Source organism: Seriola aureovittata, chromosome 22 (genome assembly GCF_021018895.1).
Source record: "Seriola aureovittata isolate HTS-2021-v1 ecotype China chromosome 22, ASM2101889v1, whole genome shotgun sequence".
NCBI lineage: Eukaryota > Metazoa > Chordata > Actinopteri > Carangiformes > Carangidae > Seriola > Seriola aureovittata.
The window spans coordinates 6,632,732-6,652,660 of record NC_079385.1 but is presented as its reverse complement, the minus strand read 5'-3'; the positions used below and the strand labels follow the sequence as shown (position 1 = coordinate 6,652,660).

Sequence of the window (19,929 nt, the reverse complement as noted above, 5' to 3'; positions counted from 1 at the left end):
CTTAAAGTACTTTAACTTTTTGGTTATGATCCATAAACCTATACGATGTAGAAAGTAGAGATTTTTTCATTTTAAGGAGTCACACAAGCCCACAACTCTAGGAACCATTGATTTAATGGATGTTGATGTCTGATGTCATTTAAATCCTTCTTTCAGCTGAACATGTGAATTGTTGTTTATTTTTCACAACTATGTATCTTTTTTTACTTACTTTCTATGCTAATACAGTATTAACCAACATTATAATTCAACTTGCATTAAACACACACACTTCTGCATATAGTGTCATGAGGTTCTCTATCTCTGCTCTGATCAGTTGGGTGTGTTCAAAGAAACCAGGTTCATACAAAATGTGGGTTTTCTGATATGTCGACGAGCTGCAGTGGTTGAGAAGTCAGTAAAAACCTTCGACAGTATCAGTGTCTTCACACACTCAGAGTAGGTTATTGACCAACCCAAGCCTTTCTTAATATTTTGTTTCCTGTCAACAAACTGAACACATCCCTCACTGACATAACAAAACAACATCCACTCTCATTTTCAATCTGAATGTTTGACAGCAGGCAGATACTTCCTGCTGTAGGATGAGAAGATTTTCAGTTTCACTTGTGTTACCAAGTTACTTCAAACTACGCCCCAAACAGAGGCCACAACAAGGTTGTTTTTAACTCTAAACATGAATAAATTGAATTTCTCTCAACCAATTCACTGTCTTTTAAGCAATAGGTTGAGTAAACTGATATACAAGTATAAAGGTTTTAGGCACTTTAGATGTTTAAATTCTTAATGATCCTGCAGTGCTATTATGAACGGTCTCAAATTCATGCTTCAGCAGGACAGTCAGTCCACATGTAGAACCAGAGTCAGAAGTATCCTCAGAGACAATAACCAGGAGTCCTGCAACAGATGGACTGGCCCCAACAGAGCCCTGATGTCAGCATCATGGAGTCAGTCTGGGATCAGACTGACTGGGATCAGACTGACTCCACAGCCTAAATCCACAGAAGAACCGTGGCAGGTTCTCCAGAATGCTGGAACAACCTACCTGCCAAGAACCTGAAGAACTGTGAGCATGTGTACCGAGGAGAACCGGTGCTGGTTTAAAGGCACGGGGGGGGGGTCATAGCAAATACTGATATTGAGTTAGGTTTTTTGTGTTTACTGCACTTTGTACAAATCACAGTGCCTAAAACTTTGCACTGTACTGTGCATTTCTGGATACTTCAGGGACTATTTCAAAACTTCTGAGGTAAATAAACCCCTGTCAAGCTCTTTACAGCTATACTGTGTGTTCAGATCTTAAGATAAACAGAGGAGGAAGTGATTCAGAGGCTGTTTCTGTGCACCGACAAGCTGTCTCCTTACAGTCAATGTGAGAAACAGCCAGACCTGAAAGTTATTACACTAAAACTCTGAAGTCCATGTTAGGTTTCAAAAACCTGACCCACAGTTTGGAGATTTAACATTACAGCATCCTTTTTGATAGAGCTGAAATACAGGATTAAGCAAGAGCCGTTTTGTAGAGAGCCATCAGACCAAAAAACAGAACTAAGAAAATGGGAAGTGGTAATGATTTCCTGCATGTTCAAATACAGCCGACTAAACTTGGGATGAACTGACGCAGAAAAAAAATATGTAAATGTTCCACTAATAGTTTAGTGGTTATTTCATGTACCTGAAGTAAATAAACCACCACACAGGAAAGGAGCTCTTGTTTGGACTCCACTAATCCGCTCAAGTGTACAAGTGCCCTGAGATGTAAAACGAGTGTGTGTGTGTGTGTGTGTGTGTGTGTGTGTGCGTGCGTGTACCAGGCAGCTGAAGTCCGGAGCCTGCCACAGCAGCCAGTCCTCACTGAGTGTGTACAGAGCTTTTTCTGTCACACAGTCCACAGGTCCTTTGGCGATCTGCTGCGTGAGAGCGCTCACCATCAGGAACAGGTGCTGGCCAACACTTTCCTGTACAGAATCAGAAACAGGAACTCAGTGGGTCAGTACTGTAAACCATCATCACATGGGCTGTGTAGAATATGGTACCGACAATCACATTTATGAAGAAGACCGCATGTGTGGTGTAATGTAAAAGAGCTGATTAAAATTCTGAACTGTGGACATGACATGAATAACTCCCCTGACTGCATGATAGCTATACAGAGCTACTGTCAGTCACCATGGAAACAAGCCTGTTGACAGAGGAGGTTTAGGGGATAGGATGTAGTTTATCAAATAGCTGAATCGACACCTACAGCAAATACCCTGCTGGAGCCTCCCAGAAACACCTTGACAAGATATTAATAACCAAAGGTAAATCATAAAGCAATATAACTTACAACACAGACCAACATCAACACAGACAAACCAGTGCCTTACTTATCATGTCAAAGACAGCTTGAGGGAGAAGTATTGCACAAATTGTAAAACCATTTGCTTTGAACACTGGATTGTGATGCATGGTGTTATTATTATCACCAAGCGCTACAGGACAAGTTCCTGTTTACTTCACACATTGTATGTTGACAATATTTTAACTAATCTGAAGGTGAGTCACAAGTAATGATAAGACAGTGGCTCTGTGAGGTCAAACTAAAGAATAGCATCGGCACGCTATCGTACTCACAGTAATGCTAACATACTGGTGTTTAGCACACATTCGTTTTATCATGTTCACCATCTTAGTTTAGCGTGAGAGCATCTTATCCAAAGCTAACCACTAAATTTTAAAAAAGAAATCATGATGGTGCTGAAAGAAAAGTCGAGGAATAATGAGTCATTAGTCTGAAAGTTAGATATGTCGTCTTGGAACCATGAATGTCAAACACCAATTGTGCACCTATCCATTTAGCAGATGTTGAGCTATTTAACTGGATAAGTCAAAACTTTGACCTGCTGGTGGCACTGGATGAAAAGTAACCAAAGTCGTTAGAATTTATCGTCTGGGGACCATTAATGCATTTTTTCTTTAACAAAATTTAAGGGTTTTCCAACTAATAGTTGTTGCGATATTTCAGTCCTGACAAAGTGTTAGACCGACCAACAGACAACCATACAGCCAGTGTATCAGCCTGGTTAAACGTAGTCATAAAGTGATAGTAAAGAAAAAGCACAAAGACAAGAAATAGAAGAGCAACGGACCCGGAGGAAGCCATAAAGGCATATGGACATCCAGTTGGTCAACAGTTTCTCCACTGTGGACTCAGTGCGTCGTAGAAACAGTTTGGGCTGAGCGTTGCTTTTTTGCTGCATCAGATCCTTCAGCAGAACCTCCATCACCTCTGTCAGGTAGAACAGGTTGCCGTGGAGTGCTACTGTTAGTAGAGATGCCAATGCACACCTGAAACAGAATAGAGTAAAATGAGAGAGGAGACAAGAACAGCACGTGAGGAAGACGAGAAAACAATCCTTAGGAGATGACAAGAAGATAATAAAAGCAGACAAGAATGGATGAGGAGAACAGAACTGACATGAGTTAACAAGAGGATGAGCAAATGGACTGCACTTATATAAAGCTTTCTCATCACACACGCGCACACACACGCACGCACGCACGCACGCACGCACGCACGCACGCACGCACGCACGCACGCACGCACGCACGCACGCACGCACGCACGCACGCACGCACGCACACACACACACACACACACACACACACACACACACACACACACACGGTGCAATTTGGGGTTCAGTATCTTGGCAAACACACTTAACATGTGGGCCAAAAGAGCCAGGGATCGAACCACCCACCTTCGACCCGCTCTACCTCCTGAGCCACAGCTGCCCTAACAGCCGTAGACTTATAACAAGATTAGGTCAGAACTAGTATACGGCCGGACTGTGTTTGGTCAATGTGAGCACAGAGAGGTGTGTATGTGGAGGGAAAGCCTAAAATACTGGCAACTCTCTACAGAAAGTAGCCATGGTTTGTCCAAAGAGCTTTAGATTTATGTGCTAGCTGTTGCAGTGCAGACAAAAAGGTGAGGGAGGATACAAGTGAATGGAAATAAAGTGAAAAATTTAATGGACAATAATAGGTAAGAAAAAATAAAGAGAGAAAAGTGGAACAGGAAACTGAAACCGCAGTATTAAAATAGTATAGAATAGAGCAGTGTACAAATATGGAAGAGAAGAGAAGCTGAACAACAAAAGAAAATAAAAACAGAACAAGACAGAAAGCGTCAGCAAGAGCAAGCACAAAATGGAAGAGATCAAAATTACAGCTGCATCGTTACCAACATACATCTTTAGTATCATGATATGTGAGTCACATAAACTGGCTTTAAGTAAAATATGAAAAACTGACTTGTCTTTGATGGTGAAGTTCTTCTGCTCCTCCAGAGCGTGAACCATAGACGTGAGGAAGAGCTGATCCTGGATCAGCCTGGACAAGCCCTGGCAACACTCATCAAGCTGAACCTTCACTGCGTCCTGATACCAGGTCAGATACAATGACGCAAACATCACTGACAGTTACAAGACTGCACATTATGACATGTGCATGTAGCTGGTGTCAAACCTTACCTGTCCAATGTCTCTGATACACGACGTCATCAAACTTTCACTCTGGGAAACAGTAACAAAATGGTAGCTCTGTTAATTTGGTGATGATAATGTATTCAATATTTTTAGCATCAGTGTGTCTGACATGATCATTTGCTTTCTTCACATTTCAACTGTACCTCAGGAAAAAAGATTCTGGAGGCAAAGTGCTTGTAGTCCAGGAAAGGAATTGCTCCAACGTTTTCCATCAGCTCAGCTTTCTCTGTCTGCAGATCCACAAAACCTGCAGCAGACAGTTAAATGAGGCTGCTTTTATGAAACTTTGAGTGACACAACATCTCATTTGGCATGACTGGAGAAAACACTTGAAACACCCATGTTTTCTCTGGGAAACACAACAAAGGACAAAGCAGATAATATATATATCTCTCTGTAGAGTCAGATGAAAAAGCAACGTTGTGAAGCAAGTAGGGTTGTCACGATACCAAATTTCTGTTTCGATAGCGATACCAATATGTATTTCGATACTTTTCGATACTTTTTGTAAAAAATATTTCATTATATTATGTATTGCCTTAATGGGTTATTTAAATATTTAAAGAATGTCATTTAATTTTTAAAAATATATTTTTTAATGTATTTATTAACCATGGACATGTTTTAGCTCTCTGTATGCAGGCTACTGTAGGTTTACTACCGGGCTGGGAGGGGCTTTGTACTTCTTTCATTGACATTACAGTGCAGTGAACAGGTGAACAACATTATCACCTGTCGTTCTTGACTGAAGTCTCGGAACAAGTCCGCATGGTTGTCCTTTAAATGTTTCGACAGGTTTGAAGTGTTGGCTCCTTCTGCGAGACACACTTTGTAGCACCGCTTGCACTGCGGTGCCTCTGGGTTCAGTGGCTCGCCTTTATCGTTCGGTTTGAACCCGAAATATTTCCACACCGAACTTCGGGCCCCCATTTTGACCACAAGTACGGGCTTTTCTGCAGCTGCCATCTCTATCTACGGTATTTTCTTCAACCCGCTCCGTCTGTCTAAGACGCAACTTGTCGTTTCTCTCTCCTCCTCAGTCTAAGCATGCGAGTGCGCGTGGGACGCGGCTTACATCCTCTCGGGCAACTACGTCACACTCGCTGGCCTCGCTGTGCTTAAAGAGACAGGCTCCAATTTACCAATTCATTTGCATTCAATAAAATGAAATAAAAGTACCGTTTGTTTTTAAATGCCGGTATAGTACCGTTTTCAAAACTCTAGTATCGCGGTACTATACTGGTACCGGTATACCGTGCAACCCTAGAAGCAAGCATCAGTTTTAACAAGTAAAAAGTGAAACTGTAGTGTAAATGGGTGTAGTTCTGATCTACCTCTGCAGGCTTACTACAGGATTACTACAAATGAGGCCATGCGTTGATGTATGTGTACATTAATGCATGGCCTCATTTGATACAAGAGTCTGTTCCTTTTTCTGATGTCAAACTTGTCACAGTTGGCATTAAGACATATATGTATGTGTACATAAAAAATCTATTTTTTTAACACCAACCGTGTGAATAGTTTGACATCAGAAAAAGGAACAAGCTCAATTATCTCACACCATAAATGTGAAGTGCATGTGTTCGTGTGTGTTGAGGCTCTGTGAACTGAGCAAAGTAAAGTGAAGTGGTTCAACATAGGTTTGAGTGTGATAAGGCTCAGCTGCTTAGCGAATACGATCAGATACATTTTTCTCATCTTGTAAAGTTGTAGCATGTTGCAGAGAACGTGTGAAACTGTTGCTCGGAGACATTTTAATGTTTAACAGATTGTAGTAGACAGTTTTCAGTGTTGGAAGCCTTTGTAAATACAGTGCTAAAATAAGTACTGGGAACCATGGAAAGCTCTGTCTCTTCTCAGTACCAGACTGCGTTTGTCCACAAAGACAATGCATTCATTTTTTAACAATTTTAAATTATTCAATTTTATTTGTATAGCGCCAAATCATAACATACATTATCTCAAGGCAATTTACAGAATAAGGTGAAGACCTTATAATATTAAAGAGAAAAACCTAACAGTTCCCACGATGAGCAGCACTTGGTGACGCTGGAGAAAAAAAAATCCCCTATAATGTGTGATAAAAAAGTCTCATTACAGAGAATGCAACATGGCTCTTTGATCCAGTACTAAGCTAGTTTCATTACGCCAACGTGCCCACAATGACAATGCCAACATGTTGAGTTTTAGCAGGTATAATTTTTCATGTTATATATCCACCATCTTAATTTAGCATGCTAACAGTTGCTAATTAACACTAAATATAAAATAGAGTTGAGGCTGTTGGGAATGTCATTAATTTTAGAGGTATTTGGTCAAAACCAACACTGGATTAATTAAAAATTTTGAACTGATGATAACACTGGATGAAAAATTAATTCATGTCATCATTAGGGAAACATGAATTTGAATTAAATGCCAAAAATGTTAACCTCTTGGGGGCGCTAGAGGGAAAGTCAGTGGATCACCACAATCAGTAGGATTAATCCTCTGGGGATCATGAATATCTGTAAAATATTTCCATGGTAATCCATCCGACAGATATTTCAGTTTGGTCCAAAGTAATGGGCCCTCTGACGTTACCATCCATGGAACCACGCTGCTAGCATGGCTAAAAACAACTCCAGCTCTGTGTTGACTACTATTTAGCATTAGCATGACCTTGACAAGGGATTTGAAATTTTAGTATCCATACAATACCTGAGTTTAGGTTCAGATACCAAAACACTCAATATCATGAGTATAACATGACTGGATAAAGAGGTAAGATTTTATTAACATGAGTTTAATACAAGTCTTTTTTCTTTCACTTGACAAAAGCAGTTCTTAGAGCTAAAGCCAAAAGTCATTGAATGCTGTCCAAACACTAGCAGACACACAAAAACTTTGCCCAAACAGAGCACAAGGGCTCTGTGGTGGCCTCATACGGCTACATGCACAACCTCCAACTCAACCCTCATGCCAATTTATGAATGAATGAATAAATTAATTTAATGGTTTATTTAACATGGACAGTGCACATTAATAAACACTGCTGTAAATGCAACAGTTAGCTAAAAGTTTTCATCTATAATTCCTGGGCAGATGTTTCAAAATCCTTGTCAAGTTCCGGTGCAGAGGCCCATGTTGTTTCTGCTTGAGGCAGCCGTATTTTGCCAAAATGTAAGCATTTAGGACATACTGAAGACGTACAGCAGAGGAGATTGTGCTGCAGGATGGAAGTTTCTATTGAAGTTTTGATACTTATCCAAAATTGATTCTGTTTAAACTGGTCACTATTGGGATTCATTGTAGAAGTCCACAAGTGCTCAGTACTTAAAATGTGAGCTTTTATCTGTGCCTTATTGTTATAGCACAGATACATTGTGAGAATTTGTGACTGACCTTGTCTGATGTCATTCCTGATGTCGAGCTCCAGGACCTCCAAACGTCTGTTCATCCTAGCAGTGAGCTTCTTCTGTTGGCGTCGATAAACAAGAACCACCGCTGAAAGACGAAACCAAGCAGACAAACATACAAAATGACCGCTGAAAACATTCTACATGAAGCGTACATTTAAACAGATATTGGATTGTTACAGTAGCTGTTTTTCTGGTGGCCCTTTGCACAGCAACACATTGCTCTGCCACTCTGCCGTTATCTCCGGTCGGTTCCTAACAGAGAGCGCGCCGATTATAATCTACTGCAGGTAATGTACCGACTATCTACCACGACCTCACAGAACCCCAAGTCAAAAAATACGAACTTTACCTTTAATGGCAGCTAGCGCTGCAGCTCAGTCCCCAGTTCTTATCTTGCTGGACCTAGTGCTTTCTTGGTTTGAATCCTATTTCACTGGACAACTAAACCTCTAAGACTGAACTCTTAGTCAGCCCAGCCAATCAATCTTTCCATCACGATATCAATATCAAAATCGCATCTTCATCTCTCACCCCTACTGGAATGCCCTTCTAGCGGGCGTCCCCTCATGCACGGTGAAACCCTTACTGATGGACCAGAATGCAGCAGTCCGTCTGGTCTTTGTCACTCTGCTGCTCATCGACCTACACTGGCTACCCATGACCGCCTGAATCTACAGTGGCCTTCTCGGCCACTGTGTGCCAACAAGCAAAGTCACCTGGCATCACCACCCTCACACAACAATCTCAGTCCAGATTGTTCTGGTCTGTGGTTCCCTGATGGTGGAACAAGCAGGAGCGTCCCTCTCTCTCATCTCAGACTCATCTCTTCAGAGAGCACCTCCTCTCCTAACACCTCGAACATGCCTAATTAGCTCTTACTATAAACCTTCACTGCACTTCTTTACCTGATCTCTTTGCACTTATTGAACAGATGTAATACTTAGTACTTAGACCAAGGTGCACAGCTTTATTGATGTCCCTCACTTGTGAGTTGTTTGGATAAAAGCAACTGCCAAATGAGTAAATGTAAATGTAATGAAAAGAGAAAATGGTTTCCCTGTTAAGGTTTGTCCTGTATAACTCTTTGAGGCTGGTAGTGGAACAAAATGGGCCAAATCACTCTGTGACTTTGTGTACTCACTGACGATAATGCAGGGTATCAGCAGAAGGACAAGCATCGTCAAAATGAACAGTGATGAAGAGTTAAGGTTCAGTGTTATTGTCCTATCTCCATACTCTATCTGTAAAAAAAAAAAAAAAAAGCAATAATCACATTACATTTGAAAGGAATTGTACAGAGCACAAATACATATTTACTACTTTGAAAAAAAGTTACGTTTAATAACTATTGTATAGATCCAATATACTCTATGATCAGGTTCGTTTTATTTTGGATGAAAGATTTACCTTTAACTGCTGAAATTTAGTGACGGTCGTGCTCTTTATGTCACAGGTGAAAAGGTCAGACTTATTTTTGGTTTCTTTGAGCCACATGATGCAGGGGTGTTCTTTTCCATCATGAATGCCAAACACTGACAGCTCAGCGCTTGTCATGTCCAGTTTGTCTGCCTTTTTCTGAAACAAAAAGAGATACAAATGCTGACCTTCAATGCATTCATGTCTTTATGTGTATGCATTTGTGACAACAATATTCATTACCTCTATGATGATGCGGACATCGTCCCCTCTCTTTGTGGATGTGAAGCTGGTAAACTCAGGGTTTGGATAGTAGGTGATGCTTGTGGAGCAGGGCACGGTATCGTTGGCTACTTTCAGAGACAAAGTGCTGTTAAAAGTCCCCTGATTGTTTCCTGCCGCAGGTGTGTCATAGGTGAGATTCTGCAGCGAATTAAAGGAATATTCTGTGTTATATAGAATATGATGTAATCTACAGTGAAGTCAGAATTTTACATATACTTTGGTTGAAGTAATTTTTTTAACCACTCCACAGATTTCATGTTCTCAAACTATAGTTTTGGCAACTTGGTAAGGTGAAGTACTTTTCACAGCAATTGTTTACAGTTTGTTTGACTTTTAATTCACTATATCACAATTCCAGTCAGACAGAAGTTTCTATATACTAAATTGTATAGTATAAAAGTGCCTTGAAACTGATTGGAAAAGTTCCAGCAAATGATGTCATGGGTTTAGAAGCTTCTGATAGGCTAATTGGAATCATCTGTGTTAATTGGAGGTGTGGAAGTATTTTAAGGCCTAACCTCTAACTCTTTGATTGACATCATTGGAAAATCAAAAGAAATCAGCTCAGAAAAAAAAAAGTCTGGTTCATCCTTGGGAGCAATTTCCTGATACCGGAAGGTTCTATTTTCATCTGTACAAAACAACCGCACACAACTATAAATACCATGGGACCCTGCAGGTGTCATACCACTCAGGAAGGAGATGTGATCTGTCTCCTTGAAATGAACTTACTTTGGTGTGAAAAGTGCAAATGAATCCCAGAACAAACAGTGTTAAGAGAGTCTTAACAACATAACCTGAAAAGCTGCTCAGCAAGGAAGAAGTCCCTCCTCCAAAACTGCCATAAAAAAAAAAAACCCAAATCGTATGTTTGGAGAAAAAAAGGATGAGGCTTGCAAGATCGCCATCCCAATTGTGAAGCAGCATCATGTTGTGGGGGGATTTGCTGCACAAGGGACTGGAAGACTTCAGGAAATAGATGGCATCATAAGGAAGGAAAATTATATGGATAACATCTCAAGACATCTGCCAGGAAGTTAAAGCTCAGTCGCAAATGGGTCTTCCAAATGAACCCAAGCATACTTCCAAAGTTGTGGCAAAATAGCTTGAGAACAACAAAGTCAATGTATTGGGAGTGGCCATCACAAAGCCCTGATGTCAAGCCAACTGAAAATTTGTGTACAGAATTGAAAAGAGGTGTAACAAGCAAGGAGGCCTACAACCCTGTCTCACTTCCACCAGCTCTGTCAGGACCTAATTGTGAGAAGCTTGTGAAGGGATACTTCACACATTTGACCGAAATTAAACATTTAAAGGCAATTCTACCAAATACTAGCAAAGTGTATGTAAACATCTGACCCACTGGGAATGTGATGAAAGGAACAAAAGCTGAAATGAATCATTCTCTCTACTATTATTCTGACATTACACATTTAAGTGATCCTAAGATCCTAAAACATGTTGTTTATTAGGATTAAATCAGTAATTGTGCAAACCTCAGTCTGAATGTATTTGTCTGAAGTGTATGTAAACTTCTGACTTCAACTGTATGTATTGCATAGAAGGACATGGTAATGTAATGTGACACGACACAAACATGATTTGACATCTCTCTTTGACAACAGCGTAAAATACTAAAAAATACTAATAGTGGAAAATTACACAGGATGATGTGACAGGACATGTTGTGATATAATGTGACAGTAAAGTGTAATGCAGAATGATATGACATGACATAATTAATGATAGATAACAACGCTATGTAACATTGTGCTCGTCTCCAGACCCACGTGATAGCTGCTGTTTCCAGGAAGTTTGACCTCCTGTGGGGCGTGGCTGTGTGTGACCCCTTCCACAAAGTCCAGGCGAGAGCCAGTGAGTGTGATCTTCCTCTTTCCACTACAGGACACAGAGGAGCAGCCAATCACAATTTAATACACAAGCTCTGTTGTTCTTACATTTTGTTGTCAGTCCTTGAGAGGATTTGTGTTTTAAAACCCAACAGTATCTTAACTGTCATGTCTTTTAAAACTGTGTTACTATTTGAGATGCAAACCCAAAGGCAGAAGTGTCAGTTTCAGTTGCTTCAACCATAAAGGGAAGTGGTGAAAGACACTGCTTTTGGGAAGTTGCTGTCATTCCCCATCAGATTACCCTCAACCTGTTACAGTTTGTCAGTTACTGACATTGTTATGGAGAATAAGTCTCTGGAGCATTTGTGATACCAAAGTATAAAATTAAATTGTCACACCAGTTCTGTCTCAATATTGACCAAGTGGTGGTTCACTGATGGCAGAACGCTATGTGTGTCACTTTAAATTTGTTCTTTCAATAACTTGCTGAAAGCTCTAAGCAAACTCTAATGGAGCTCAGCACTGTTTTGTTAACAGTTTTAAAACCTGTTCCCTCAAAACTAAAGCACTAAACCTGCTAAACGAAAGAAGTCACTACTTAAAGAGAAGCTCATGTTATATATGTCTATGTCTATATCAGCAGTATGTCATGTTCCTTAAATGAGTTCTTTTGATTTGATTGTGTAACCCTGCATCTGCTAGAAACAACATATCTGAATCTGAGATTATCAGTTATAATAATAACAACAACAATAATAATTATCATTATTATTAAATGGTTTTATTGGCTTTTGAGACATTTAATCTTTATGTTTTATCAGGTATGTAAAAGTACCAAGAAATCCAAACATACCTGACCCAAGTGCTACTTGGTACAATGTTAGTGCAGGATGGTGATGACTGGTAGGTGATTTTAGTATTGCCATGGCAACTACCGTCTGGGAGGAGAACACATACTTTGACCACGCCTTTTGATTCTGTGCTGGGAATGTGGAACGTCAGACTCACACCTGTGTTGTTCCATACAGGAGATCTGAGCAGAGCACACAGGAAGACAGAGGGAGAGGGAGCAGTTCATCTCACTGAGTTCATGACTCTTACACAGGTAACTTGATAAATCCACCTTGTTTAAACTCACCAAGATGGTGTTTCATATGCTTAACATGTGAGTGATAATATACTGCTATTATAAAACATCTAAACCCTAAAGAGATCAAATGAAGAATGCTTTTAACATAGAAAACAGCAAAATGTTGGTGCAAGCCTATGCAGTCACATCAATCAACAATTATTGAAAATAATGATCTGACAATTCCCTGAAGCGGAAGCACACTCAGCTTTAATTTCAAGTTTACATCAGATACCAAAAAGTCTGAGCAATGATGCTGAGAGGCAAAAGGGGGTGAACATTTTTCTATTATTCATAAAGCTGACAAATCAGCAGCTGTTCCTCTGACTATCTGGAGCCTTATGATGATGCTGCAACACCAAACTTTGTCATCATTTAGCTTTGGTAGCATGTGTGAACCAAACTTGAGCTTCAGAAACATATTTTACATCAGAAATCCAGTTTATGGCTTCAGGAAAGAGAAACATATTCATATGTATTGACTGGACGATCACTGGTAACTAATGTCAGTTCTGTCAACTAGTAGAATGTAAACACTCATAATGTGGGTGGTATTTCCCTATAATAATTGCTATATTTAAAATGTTGTAAGCATAATCTTAGTGGCCCATAGACTCACTCTCGTGGAGAGCAGTCTTCAGTCTGGATCCTCACTCTGGTCACATCACTGAGGTTATGACCGCTCAACACTGCATGGTTTCTGCCGTAGAAAGACACGACACTGGGAGTGATGGAGGAGATCTCTGGCCTCTGACAGTAAAACACACAGAAAAATAATCATTTTAACGTGTCGCCTTCTACTGATGTTTTAACCTCGACTGAATGTGAAGAAGGTGAACTTCAGATGAAGAATGTGTGTGAGAGCTGAGGTTCAGACTCACAGAAAAGTTCATTCCTGACCCCATCATTTGGCAAAGACTCTCCTGCAGGAGGAAGAAATTCAGCAGGATTACATGACACTCACTGTGAAGGTATTATTAGAGTCGATTCAGGACATTCAGCTAAAGTCAAAACCTGGAGAACAGTAGAAAACAGCCAGCCTGAGGGATATGCCAACACCTATAATGCTGCTTTATTTACATGGTGTACGTATGTGCAGAAATAACATTTTGGTTTAACCAGCATTGGACTCAGTGAAACACAGTCAGACTGTCATCACAGTGAAGCTGCTGTCTTTGCAAAGTGTCTGAACTCTGAACCACTCTGAGCAGGCAGCTGGGTGCTGACTCAGTTGGTGACTAGTTTTTTAACGTTAGAAAACAAGACAAAATGTAAATAAGATGGATGTGGAAGGCATTTCGTTTTGTAACTTCTGATGGAAGCTAGCTGTTTCATCTCCTTTCCCATTTGTTCACGTTTGTTAGATAAATACATAAAAATATACATAATTACATTCCTCACTCCCTGATTTGCCCAGGAACAGTGGTTTTTGCTCCAGCCACATCCAGCCCTGATACACTGCTGACACCTGAGGAGGAAACAAATCTTATAACATGTTGGTGTAAAGACCAGCGTCAGTATAACACTAGAAATATGGATCACAACGACTTGATAGATCACAAAGATCACAACATAATAATATACGTTTCCTGGTATATTAGACATTATTAGTTGACAGTAGGTGTCTTTGTGTATTGACAGTGGTAGTGGACTTACAAGACAGAAGTTGGCGGTCCTCTGATGTCAGAGCAGTTGGTTAGTGTCAGTGGTTCCAATAAGGTCAACGAGCCAAGTCTAATTCTTACACTGACTGCCAGGCCTGAAATGCAAATAACACATTCAACATTACAGTAAAAATGTTACAGTTTTCAGTGATACACGTGTTTACATGCAATATACCAATGAAGCATCACAGGTTTGTCAGCTGATAAACAACTGTATATAAGAGTAAAATTACTGATGGCAGCTTTCTCAAGCTTTCAGTTTTACTTTAAAACCATCATCAGGAGCAGGCAGAGGTGACAAGGAAACAGCAGCAAATAATACCAGGTGTGACTGACTGCTCAGGTACAACAGTTAGGCTGATGATAAATAAGCCTGTGTGTTTAATATTAGCGGATCCCCTGATAAACAACTGGTCGTCCCGTTGTTAAGTACATAATTCATGAGATTATTACGTTTATCAAATGTTACTGACCTTCAGCAGGAAGTATGTTCTCAGAGAGGATGCAGATGCATTGTGGGAACTGTGGAGGAAAGTTATTCTTCCTACAAAGCTCTCTGGAACGCACAAGGAACTGACAGGCGAAGTTGGACCGTGCCTTCTCGCCCGCAGTCAGGTGTGTCAGGATGTTAAGTGTGATCTGAAAAAGGTCTCGTTGTGAGTGTTTAAAGGACAAATAACTGACACACAACTGATCAGAGTTAAAACTTGTCCTCTCTACCTGGCCAGTGGAGTCCTTTGCAACATTGTGGGAAACCATTTTCTGCTGGTAATCATCAGGAATGGACACCCAGTCTGAATCTTTGCAGTCATCTTCAAATGTGCAACTAGGAAAAGAAAATTATTTTACAACCAAGTTTAAAGTTGTTTAAGATGTTTGAAGACGTCAGATGAGATGTTTCACTGACCTCTTAGAGTCACACCAGACACAGTATGGATCCTGTGCAGACCAGCACTCCTGCACATTTTTGTATGTGCTGCACGTTGACACGGGGACACGCTCCATCTAGAAGAAAACACTGACACTTTGCTACACTTTGAAATACAACATACGCACATGTGACGTTGTGGTAATAAACAACCACTGTGTTCAGCACCATCTTACATGTGATACATGTACAATGCACCCACCTTGTTCTGAAATGGCACGTACACATGTTTACGATCGACTTGATCCAGTTGTATTTTGGGAAACACTCTGCGGTCATCATTGGCCCTGTAGAGCACCGTGGGACAGACGGTGTGATAGTTCTTATCCACAGCAAGCTGAAAACAAGAACGTAGCTTTGGTCATTTTCTGAGAAACTGAGCTGCTGCTGGTCTATATATAAAGGCTGAATTAAAATGGGTGGATTAAAAACTGTTTTTTCTGAAATTGGAAGCAACAGGGGCCACTCTGATCGAAATATAAAAAATGCAAAAAGAGAAAAAATGTAGATGTCAAGTTGTTCACTGCTGTGACCAAGGCATTTGTGTTGGCCAGTCAGCAGACTACAGTATAACCAGCTGTAAGACTGTTTCTCAACTGTTGCAAAGGAATTGTAAATGTATAATTCAACACTTTACTAATTATATGCAAAGCTTTGACTAGACCATTAAGTTGCAAAACACATCTATAGAAAAGTTTATGAAACCATTTTCTGTAGCTGGTTTTATGATCTATTCTGAAATTCTATGCTTCACATTTATATAGACAAAAATTTACACTTTCAACAAGGAGGATGCAGAAAGCTTTATAAATGACTTGTATACATATTCACATAGTTTGTAATAGCTGAGGAAGATTTACAAATGATATGTAACATTTACATGTGATGACTGGTTTTCACTTTAGATTAGGGGGATACAGAAAGCTTTGTAAATGATTTAGCAACATGTTCACATGTCATTTACTTACAAGTGATTCATAATATATAAACTTACTAATTATTAATCCTAATGATTTGTTAATGATTGTTTCATGTTTTTAAGTTTATACATGACTTACAACATATTTGTTACATGTTAACACAGCACCAACATCTACATAATACATCTACAAATGTATATCAATGTTTTGGTTATGATTATTTTATCCTTAACTAAGAGCTTATAAATGACTTATGAATAAACATTTTTATAAAGTGTTACTCCCGACCTTGGTTGTCGTGGTTACAATAATAAACACTCAGACTGCACCAACAGGACCAGACCTTTGTCGCAAAATAGGTACTTGGCTAGGTTTAAGAAAAGATTGTGGTTTGGGTTCTTGGGTACTTCCTTAACTTTTGATTATCTTGGTTGTCATGGTAACAATAACTCAGTCTCCTCCTTCTAACGTGAACTTTGTAGGTGTTAATACTATGTCACCAAACTTTTCCCTTTCACCTTGCCATTATTACTACGGCTGCTGGATGTCACCTAACAACAAAACGTAACAATGGGTCATAATAACCTGCTATGGACCTATGGACTTGTTTTTTTTTTTTTAAAGAAGGACAGATCTACGCACATCTACAAGTAATGGAAAAAGTTTTGCTGCAGCATTCAATGGCTGTGGTGAAATAATGGACTTACAGCAGAATTCTTTTTATGTCTGTGGCTCAGGCTTTTTGTAGGTCAGACCATTTGCTAATGACCACCACTATTATACTTGCTGAGAAAAACCTCACTGTGTTGTCCTCTAACAGGACTAAGAGCTCAAACCACGACAGAAAAAAACATGAAGTGTGTTGAAAACTTGCTGCATGTTGGTGTTTCTGTTGAGCGGCAGTCACCATGTCAAATCATGTGACATCCAATGTGTTGCCTCACTTTACCATTACCTAGTACACAGGATATGATGCAAGAGTATTTTGTGCTGCTAAGGGTCACTTTCTCCCTCTTAGCCTATATGTGTGGTCTGGAAATTTTCAGGTTCATCATGCTTCACCTTCCACCCTAGTGAGTGTCCCTCCTCTGGACATCACCTGACGACCAGACCTCATTCTTAGTCAGTCCTAAGATACAGATGCCATCTATTTGTCAGACTACTTTGCCATGCTGCTGTAGAATTGCAGCAATAGCTCTCGTTTATGTTCATTTCTGTTTTCCGTTGAGGGAATTAACTTGGGCATAATTTAAGAAAATGGAAACAAAAAACTTGATATAGACAAATAATGCTAAACAAACAGAATTTGGTAAGTCTAATGCTTGACCACAACCAGATAATGGTACAGTATGTTCCAGTGAATTATAGGTCTACACTTCTACAGCTATAGCATCTTATCTTTCAGAAATAAAAAGGCAATGGGTGGTCAGCCCTTTTTTTCGGCAGTATTTCTCTATACACTGTCAGTTGTCCTCCATTACATGCTACATTTCCCAGGCAATAGAAAAGCCATCCTTCTCTGTTAGGCCTCGGCTGCACAGCAGTCACAAATACACTTTGGAGTTTTATGAACACTTGTGAAGGTAAAGCATGGAAGAGCCTATTGTGTCTTGCAGAAGGTTACTGGAGTGCTCCCAGACTTCTGTTCAAATGCGTTAATCATGTGGGTGAGCATGTATAAAGAGTGTCTGCACAATATAAACAGTTTTATCGGGGAGAAGGAAAGAAAGCAGAGGATGATGCAATGGAGAAGATGCAGAGGAAATAAAGACAGTGACCGAAAGTAATGTCAGTCTGCCAGGACCTGCTGCAGATCAAACAAAACTGCAAATAAAATTATTTATGGTGCCGATGTAAAGTTGGGAAAAATGGAAGCATTTTCATTTAATACTTGTTATTCAGGAAAGAAATATTATGGGTTGTTTTGCCATTAAATTTTACTATAATTGTTCCTGTCAATCCCCCTCCTTACTGGTAAGGATAAGCAGTATGGATAATGGATGGATGGATGTTAATGTCAATTAGCTGGTGAAATCAACCTCAGACTTCAACTTCAAAACAACACATCACTGTGACTTTAAGTTCATGTATAGATGCTACCTAATTATCATAACATAATAGATAGTCTTTGGTGAATGCTATCAGTTGTGTTATTTAAGTACCGATTCTAGGTTAATGGTTTGTTTTTCCAATTACAGATTTAACCTCTTATACACACCTTGATGAGCTGCCCATCTCCCGTCCCGATGAAGAAAACCATCCAGGCCTTCTGCCTCACTGCCAGCACAGAGGTCATGTTGTTCTGTCTGAAGAGCACTGCCTCCGGCTTCAGTGTCTTTGGCGGAGAAACACAAACAAGTTCATCATCTGGATCCAACAGGTTTCAAAAGCTCTGAGAGTAGAGCTTTGAAGAACTTAAGGTAGCCTACTTGCAGTATGGATAATATGCTGATAATGAATGAATGAGTGTGCAGTTACAGTAACTGACAGCTGAATTTAGTCACTTTCTCTTTAGCACCAACTCTATAAGCTGTATAAATGACCCGTTACCTTTTTAACTGTTTGCTTGGTGTTACAATCACTACAGAAGTCTGGATCTGCATCGGCCTCTCCGCTGAGATCAGGGCTGATGTCAAACACTACCAGCTTGGTGTTCAGCTGTCCTTCATCCACACTGAACACTCCGCTCCAGAGCACCGGCGGACCGCCCGGGATCAGCGAGGAGGCCAGGAGTCTGTTACCGTCACCACCACCTTCAGAGACACTGAGAGTCGCGCCCCGCAGCGACTTGACAGTCTCGATCTTGTTGGTTTTGCCCTCAAACCAAATTAGACGGACTTTGTTACTTTTGGAGCCGGAGGGCACGTTGGAGAGCAGATACAGGGTTGAACTGATCTGAAATCCGTCCACAAACTCCACATCGCCTTTACTTTCGAAAGAAGATCGGGAATGGTCATCATTAAAAGAAAATATACCTCCGGACTGCTTCTCATCCGTATTCTGAAGGTTGAGAGTTTGGGTACTAGAGCGGCAGCGGCTCGGACCAGAATGTTCTTGATGGTTTTTCTGTATCGCGGTCAGAATGTAAAAGTGTCTCTGGGTTGGACTCTTCTCCACTGTCACCAAGACTGAGACGGACGCGCTGCTGCGCCTCAGTGGTCCCACATGGATGCTCTCCCTGTGCACAAGCTTAGAGATGTTCATCAGGTCCAGAACCTCACAGTAACCACAGTTATCGTCGGTCACCCCGCAGCTGATCAGAGTGCCGTTCTCAACAAATGGCAATAACACGTTGACGCTGAAAGTTGCGTTCCACAACGCCACCTCAGAAACACGGTAGAAATGCTCCTCAACCGGCGGGATGGCACCGTCCTTCATGAATCCTCTCTGGGTCCGACTCTGGACCAGAGTCAGGTTGTGGCTCAGCTGGTACAGCCTCTCCTCTGTAGCGATGTAAACCGAGTTGGTGGCCACGGCGAAGTGACGGATATCTCCATCAAAAGTGAAGCCTCCATCCTCCCCCCGACACCGACCCGGTTCTCCCCAGAGAATAAACAACAGACCAGGCAGCAGGATCATGTTCTAGCAGCTGTGGCAGCTTTAAGTGGGAAACCCTCATACACTGACGACCTGCATGGCTCTGTACACTCCGCTAGTGCCACTAGTCGTGCGTAAAGGCGCAGCGCGCCTCTGCTGAAAAGAGAAGTGCAGAAAGTAGGAGAGGCCTCCGAAAACGAAAGCCATCAGACATTTAACTGCTTCTTAGAAACAGATTTTGCAGCAGCGCTTTCACTC

The 19,929-nt window shown here is 40.7% G+C and overlaps 1 protein-coding gene across 2 annotated transcripts in view; it reads right to left on the bottom strand.

Moving 5' to 3' along the window:
* plxnc1 (plexin C1) overlaps positions 1 to 19,866 on the bottom strand; it is a 28,392-nt gene extending 8,526 nt beyond the window's left edge. The window contains exons 1-21 of one of the 2 annotated variants that reach the window (XM_056367199.1): positions 18,685 to 19,866; positions 18,353 to 18,469; positions 15,417 to 15,551; positions 15,194 to 15,291; positions 15,007 to 15,112; positions 14,760 to 14,925; positions 14,279 to 14,381; positions 14,015 to 14,090; positions 13,504 to 13,545; positions 13,242 to 13,372; positions 12,347 to 12,526; positions 11,431 to 11,539; positions 9,599 to 9,778; positions 9,347 to 9,514; positions 9,081 to 9,180; positions 7,923 to 8,024; positions 4,679 to 4,782; positions 4,521 to 4,562; positions 4,303 to 4,427; positions 3,132 to 3,330; positions 1,812 to 1,958 (exon numbers count right to left, since the gene is read on the bottom strand). In XM_056367199.1, the coding sequence (XP_056223174.1) occupies positions 1,812 to 1,958; positions 3,132 to 3,330; positions 4,303 to 4,427; positions 4,521 to 4,562; positions 4,679 to 4,782; positions 7,923 to 8,024; positions 9,081 to 9,180; positions 9,347 to 9,514; positions 9,599 to 9,778; positions 11,431 to 11,539; positions 12,347 to 12,526; positions 13,242 to 13,372; positions 13,504 to 13,545; positions 14,015 to 14,090; positions 14,279 to 14,381; positions 14,760 to 14,925; positions 15,007 to 15,112; positions 15,194 to 15,291; positions 15,417 to 15,551; positions 18,353 to 18,469; positions 18,685 to 19,713 (3,459 nt within the window). In that variant the 5' untranslated portion in view covers positions 19,714 to 19,866. The remainder of the gene's footprint in view (positions 1 to 1,811; positions 1,959 to 3,131; positions 3,331 to 4,302; positions 4,428 to 4,520; positions 4,563 to 4,678; positions 4,783 to 7,922; positions 8,025 to 9,080; positions 9,181 to 9,346; positions 9,515 to 9,598; positions 9,779 to 11,430; positions 11,540 to 12,346; positions 12,527 to 13,241; positions 13,373 to 13,503; positions 13,546 to 14,014; positions 14,091 to 14,278; positions 14,382 to 14,759; positions 14,926 to 15,006; positions 15,113 to 15,193; positions 15,292 to 15,416; positions 15,552 to 18,352; positions 18,470 to 18,684) is intronic. The other variant, XM_056367200.1, reaches the window with a different exon arrangement.
* Between the last annotated feature and the right edge of the window lie 63 nt (positions 19,867 to 19,929).